Source organism: Cucurbita maxima, unplaced genomic scaffold (assembly GCF_002738345.1).
Source record: "Cucurbita maxima cultivar Rimu unplaced genomic scaffold, Cmax_1.0 Cma_Scf00001, whole genome shotgun sequence".
In the NCBI taxonomy this organism is placed as follows: domain Eukaryota; kingdom Viridiplantae; phylum Streptophyta; class Magnoliopsida; order Cucurbitales; family Cucurbitaceae; genus Cucurbita; species Cucurbita maxima.
Genome location: NW_019272017.1, coordinates 1,297,064 through 1,303,819, shown reverse-complemented (window position 1 = coordinate 1,303,819; position 6,756 = coordinate 1,297,064). Strand labels below are relative to the sequence as shown.

General features: G+C 34.8%; 2 protein-coding genes across 15 annotated transcripts in view; both read right to left on the bottom strand.

Annotated features, from left to right (window-relative positions):
• The window catches only part of LOC111483965 (nuclear transcription factor Y subunit B-1-like), a 4,663-nt gene extending 4,100 nt beyond the window's left edge, over positions 1-563 (bottom strand). For 9 of the 14 annotated variants that reach the window (XM_023130357.1, XM_023130414.1, XM_023130394.1 and 6 more), the window contains exons 1-2: positions 428-561; positions 115-346 (exon numbers count right to left, since the gene is read on the bottom strand). In XM_023130357.1, the coding sequence (XP_022986125.1) occupies positions 115-335 (221 nt within the window). In that variant the 5' untranslated portion in view covers positions 336-346; positions 428-561. Of the gene's footprint in view, positions 1-114; positions 347-427 lie in introns of all 14 variants that reach the window. The other 5 variants (XM_023130386.1, XM_023130442.1, XM_023130406.1 and 2 more) reach the window with 3 other exon arrangements.
• Positions 564-1,905: 1,342 nt separating this feature from the next.
• On the bottom strand, positions 1,906-6,735 carry LOC111484891. The gene is made up of 7 exons (XM_023131536.1): positions 6,226-6,735; positions 5,808-5,916; positions 5,571-5,730; positions 3,093-3,241; positions 2,850-3,001; positions 2,345-2,459; positions 1,906-2,250 (listed from the first exon to the last, which is right to left on the bottom strand). Exons 1-7 carry the CDS (start codon positions 6,696-6,698, stop codon positions 2,113-2,115), a joined length of 1,296 nt encoding a protein of 431 aa, XP_022987304.1. The 5' UTR covers positions 6,699-6,735; the 3' UTR covers positions 1,906-2,112.
• Between the last annotated feature and the right edge of the window lie 21 nt (positions 6,736-6,756).

Here is a 6,756-nt window from a genome sequence, read left to right as displayed (position 1 = left end):
AAAAAAAAAAAAAAAAAAAAAAAAAAAAAAAAAAAAAAAAAAAAAAAAAAAAAAAAAAAAAAAAAAAAAGAAGAAGACCCACGATCCAGAAAACGAAACAGATCAGAAACGCACTCGCTAGTGATAAAGCTAATGAATTCGGAGACGCATTCTTGGACGGTATCCTTAGCGTCCTTGGCGATCTTGCCATTAGCAGGCAAGGCCTTCTTCATGATCCGACTGATGTTAGCGATCGGAAGGTAACGGTCCTGCTCACGAACGCCGCCAGTGTGGGGGCTCTGCTCACCGCCGCTCTCGTGGCTGCCGCCGGCAGGACTAGTAGGAGGGTCCGCCATGTGAGGGAGATCTTGAATCAAGCAGAAGAGTAAAAAAAACAGTAACAACAATGGATTGGTGGAACCCTAAGTGTGGAATGGAAAGAGAGTACCTGGAATCCAGAGGGAAGAAGGAAAGATGAGAGAATTTGTATTTGGCGCGCAGAGGGAGAGAGAGAATGAAGAAAATGGCGAATGAAGATCTGAAAATGGAAAATGAAGAATGGGGATTGGCGGAATATATGTTTTTAAAAGAAAACGAAGATCGGACGTTGGAGAAGAACACACTCATAACACAACTTTTTGTCTATTCCTTATTCTTTTTTTTCTTTTTTTTTTTTTAACTAATTTTGGAAATTTTGGAATACAAATTTCATTTTTTTTTCTAAACATACCCGAATTAATGACTTTATTCTCTTCATTTTATTATTTCAATTCCGCATATAAAATAAATATTTGAGTTTTTTTTCTTTAAAAAAATATAATTTTACTCAAATATTTAAAAATGTTCTGGTATGTTAAGATGTTCGGGTGTGAACTTATAATCACAAAATTGACTCGTTCATCATATTATAGATTATAAGTTCGTAACCCTAGCTCATCCTCTTTTTCTGCATAACAGATTTACTAATTCTTTCATGTCAGTTAGTAGGAGAGATCTTGAACTAAAAAATAGATTCTACTGAACTAAAAAAAGATACTTCTTTCTGTTGGTGAGAGAGATTTTAAAAGCTAGACTAGGAAAGGGTATCATGGTCAATTTCAATAATTTCCGATGGGATTGTTTGATTAGGAGATCTTTTATAATTTCGTACCCGGGGTTATTTCTTGGTTTCATCTGGTCATTAATAACTTTAATATTATTTATTATTCTTATGCGAGGGTTATTTCTTGGTTTCATCCGTCGTTAATAACTTGAATATTCTTTTTAATATTATTCATTATTATAAATATTTATGTTTTTTTCTGTAAGTCTGACTTAAATGATGATAAATTAATTGTCATAAACAATATTTTTTTAATTGGTAAGAGTTCATGTAGTAGGTAACAGTTTAATTCTTTCCTTTGAAAATGTTTTCAAAACTAAATATGAATTTTTATTATTTAATTTAGATTTCTACTCATAAATATATTAGATACCTAATTAGTTTATTGATGTAAGCTAATTAACTTTAAATAAAAAAATTTATGATAACGACAAAATTCTTACAAGTATATGGACGAAAATGTTGAAAATTAAAAAATTATTAACAAAATTAATACTATTAAAGTAAATACTAAACTGAGTTTATGATGCTTAATTTATCTAAACATCACCATCTTTATCACTTTTTAAAATATTTATCAGTTATATGAAATATTTAAAAAAAAAAAATTAAGAAAAAACTTAAACCCTAATTAACCAATATGAAATGAACATTTTTAATTAAAAAATTATAATAAAATTAAGTACTGATTTTCTTGGGTACATTTCCTTTCCATTTTAGTTCTAAATATTTTATATAATTTGATGAAACTTTCCAGAGTAACAAAAATTGATTAGTGGGCCTTTCTTTTGCCAATCAGTCAAACGACGACAGGGTAAGGTCCATTTCTAAAACAAAAGTAATTGGTAAAACTCTTTAAAATTTACAAAGCAAGGTCCGGTATGGCAGAGTGTTCCAAATTTACATAGCTATATGTACATTGTACAAATAGTAGTAGTGGCGAATATACGAGAGGCTAAAAGCCAAAACTACCAACCTCCAACAACTTCAAGGATCAGCATGCATGCATGCAAGCAAGCAAGCAAGCAGTGCTAAAGATTAGCGGCTGATCTATGGATAATGTCATAAAGTGAAAGTAAAATTTCTGCACCGATCAATGCAATGATCAGCCATTCCAAAAAATCTGATTTCCTGTTTTGCAGAATCTCCTGTAGGAAGCGAATATTATGCTGACAACAAAAAAGGAGTAATGAAGAAGTCAGTGGGTGGAGTTATAGATGTTGTCTGAAGAACAAATTCTCATCTAAAGAAGATGATGGCTACCTCCACAAACTTCAATTTGAAATCCAAACTTGCGAATCTCTGGGTTAGCTCAAACTCATCTCTCAGATATTCCCATATTTGGGCATATTTTGCATTTTTCCACGCAATGTCTGATCTGAAAAAGGTATAAAAAATGAAAAATTAGGTTCTATACAGGAATCAGTGAACTCACTAACAAGTGCGCCGATCATAAATTTGCTGTGAATATAGTATTGGATCCACAAGAAACAGCCCGAGGGAATAACTATTAGCGAATATAAATAATGATCACTTTCCCAGTGCAAAATGACGATGACCCACGAGGAAGCCCAAAATAAAGTTATTACAGTAAGATAAATGGAGAGTACTACAAGTCCAAAACAAGCAAGCAAGCAAACAACATACAATAACCATTTGAAGAGCTCATTTTCTTCTTCGTTGATCATTGAAAGTACATTGTCTCTTGTGCAGATAAATAATGAAATTCTACATATAAACTAATAATTTACTGCAGGAAATGACTTACCTTTCAAAAAGTCCAAGCTTGAGAATGACATCAGCAAGATTTGAATTTGCCTTTCCCACCAATTGGAAAAGTTTCTTCCTCTTCATTTTAAACTTCCCAGTTGCTTCCATTTCACGGTTTATGTCAGTGAATTCAGCAACCATCCCATCAACCTTTGAAGCAAATGTTAAGAGCACGATCGATCAGGTTAAATATCGTCAATGTAAAATAGTATTAAAATGTCTAGTTAGATATAGTAACTACCTGCCGCCCATAGTAATCAAGAGCAATGCTCTGGCCAAGAACACTACCTATGGTACGTATGCCATCAATATTCAAGTACTGCAGCATTATGTAGTCCAATCCCCCTTCCATCCACGTATCTAAGGCAGGCATCTCCCTGACCTCATACTCTACAAACTCATAAAACTTCAAATTCAGAAATCCATACGCTTCTACTACAGTATTTTTGTAACGACCCGAGTTTCGATGCCCCAAATCACAGGTTGCCACAAACACTCAAAGGTAAAATGGGTGCTAAGATTTTCTTTTTGTAAAGTGAGAGAGGTAATATCCATGAAGTCAAGTCAAAAGAGTTTAAAAAAAAAAAAAAAAGACCCAAGTTTGGAGAAGTAGCATTTAAAAATAATAATAAAATGATAAGAAGGAAGATGACTCGATCTAAAGGGCACCCCCTACAGGTGCACGGTTCCGCACGCTCCTGCCATCAACAGTAGTCTACACTCCATCTGAAAAAAAAAATAGAATAACATGGAATGAGTATAAAAATACTCAATAAGCAACCTACTTGTAGACTCTCGTCATACTTGCTTTATAACATATACTTAGGCTATGTGCTCGACTATAATCCCAAGCCATCGACTTGGCTCTAGTACCTATTCATGCACAATAAGGCTTATGCATACAACTCTATAAACTTCTACTACAAATGCCACTACAAATGTACACACGTTACACTCATGGCAAAAAGAAGCAGTCACATATGAAACCCGTTGGTCCAAATTTTCAGTATGCAAATTTTTTTTTTTTTTTTTCAGTTTAAGTATTGTAAGGAGTCCTCCACCTTCATTTCTATTTTTAGTTATTTCCCTTGTTTTAGGAAGATAATCCTCCCAGATTGAGTCATGGCTCCATTGATGTAGCAATGGTGGTAAGGACTCCACTTTCGTTTCTAATTTTAGTTATTTCCTTTGTTTTAGGAGGATGATCCTCCATGATTGAGTCATAGTTTCATTGATGTAGTAATGGTTACTCTACAACTTGTATAAATAGCATAAACATCAATGAAGATGTACCTAAAAATTTTTCAATTTAGTCTTGAGTACTTTAACTCAGACGTATTAAGGTTTCCTTTATTTGAGTCTTACAATTGTTCAAAATAAGTCAAGAAAAATTCTACTTCTTCCCCCACACAAACACCGTCTACCTCCACTTACGAAAGACTCATAACTCGATCGCAGACTTGGGCTCGTAACAATTTGGTATCGAGCCAGTAGTTATCTGCCTATTTGCACACCTTCCTAGGTTAGAACAATATAAGGTCATGGCTCTCCACTAGGCACAGCTGTAGCTACCTCAGTAGTATACCTTTATGATTCTTGGGATTCCCAAACCCTAAATCATATATTTATAAACATATATAAACATATAGCATGCTCAACATGCTCAAACAAGGGGTAGTAAATCAACCAAGGTAGGTTGGAAAACTTATAAACATATTAATCATATCAGAGTTCACAATTATGCATTGTAGAAGCTGAAAACTAAGTACCGTGCTAAACCGTAAACTATTAAGTTTTCTAGGCTTAGCAAACTAGCTTAAATAGGCTTCTGAACATGATTTCTAATCATTTTTTTAGTGGTCTAATCGACTCCTACAAATACTTCTTAAAACTTGCTCCATGTGGTTACTTACTTGTTTATCGACTGCCCGAGCTTGATTCGGGTCTTCAAGAATTTGAAATTCTCCAATTCCTTGATATGACCTAATTTAAGCCAAAATAATAAAACTCATGAGAATGGCTCGAAGAATGGACTCCAAGAAGCTTCAAATTCATTAAAAAAGAAAAAGGGATACAGGATGAGAAACTAACCGTTGACTATACGTCATCTTCTCCAACTTGTGTGCGTGCCATCCTGCTTTCCTTCCTTCTCTTTTCTTTTTTTATTTTGAAAAATTGTTTTATTTATTTTCTTAAAACTCTAGAGGTCACAATTTTTAAGTAATACGCTATCAAACTTGCAGGACAACAAACTTGAAGGAACTGGAAGAGTAAAACAGGAAAACATACTAAAAACCCAAAGTTAGAATTCATGAAAGGAAACAGTCAAGGCTACTTTTTGTCAACGGAGATCAAAAGGCATGTTATGGTTTTAAGTAGATATAATCCAAGACAATCTTATGCATCTAGACAAAGTGACTCATATTTTTAAACTACTATACCATTCTAACCAACATTTTATTTTTATAAATACCATTCTAATCAACTTAGATAGGAGCCATTTCTTATAGATGGTTCTAGGAAAGGGAGAATGGCTTATTTCCTCCTCTTTTTCTTACTCCCTTTCTGATAAATGAAAACATAGTGTCTTATATCAATAGAAGTGCCAACAATAACAGTGGTATAACTCCAGTAGAAACAAATTTGTATAAGAAATCTGTTACAAAAAACAAACGAACAAACAAACAAATTTGTATAAAAATACATTTGAAGTTCTTACCATCTTTTCTCATTTCAGGCAGCAATCCCGATGCATGTTTCTCTACAATTTTCAAATACCCATCAACCTCATATTCACGAACATTAAATAGCACAATGGAGCCATACTGAAAAACTACCATGAAACAGCAGTCACTTCCACTTATGCTGGCGCCATAACTCTGAGACAGAAAATTCTCTTCTAAGTGTATTCCCTCCAACAAATCATGACCAACAGTGCACTAGAAAGCAAACTTACGTTCACATCACAAAGATCCCCGAACTTAAGAACTACATAATTTGTCATCCGAGAAGATGGTGGGATAAAGTTGTGTTTATTCTGATCCACCAAGCGTCTCAAGTCCACACTGAATCATAGAAAATATGTGGAATTAGAATAAGAAACACACAAGTTTACAATTCTCCTTAATCCATCATGTGAAACTTCAAACTTCATGGAAACTCTAAATATACATGATTTTATCTATTATCTCAGTTTACACTTAACAGATTTCAAAAACTACACAATGAACAATGTACATGCAAATTTTGACAATAAAGTCAGAACAAACGCGAAGTTAAATCCCTGGATGCCAAATTACACAAGTCACACTCTCTCAAAAATATAATTAGAAGATTCCAGGTAATAAAAGAACAAGAGTGAAAGAAATTGCAACCTAGTCGAGATGAAAAAAGCTCTGACAGGAATAGACGGTCTAGAATCCTCCGCCACTTCACCGTCGCTAACTTCATCCCGAGCACTCCGAAAAGCACCCTCTCCAACCTCCGAACACGATACTGGTTCATTCCACTCCAACGTGTTCACCGAAGTGGTAATGCACCTCGCCAACACCACCGAACCGCAACTCGATCCTCCGAGGCGTAGACTTTCAAGGCCAAAACATAAAACACTCGACAAACAATTAGCATCTACACGAGAGGCTAGAGGCTTGGAGAGAGTAATCAAATGAGGCTTCGGTACCGGCGAGAGGAGGCTCGAACTCGAGCGAGCAAAAAAGGAACGGCCGGAGTTGAAGAGAAAAGTGGATGAAGAAGAAGAAGAAGAAGAAGAAGAAAAAGAAGAAGATTGAACAGAGAGACTCGGAAGGAGGCGTACGGACCTCAGATGAGCGTCAATGGTGCGCCACATCTCTTTGATTTGTGTTTCAGAGAAGACGAGAGGGAAAGAAGTAACATTTGTCAGAAAA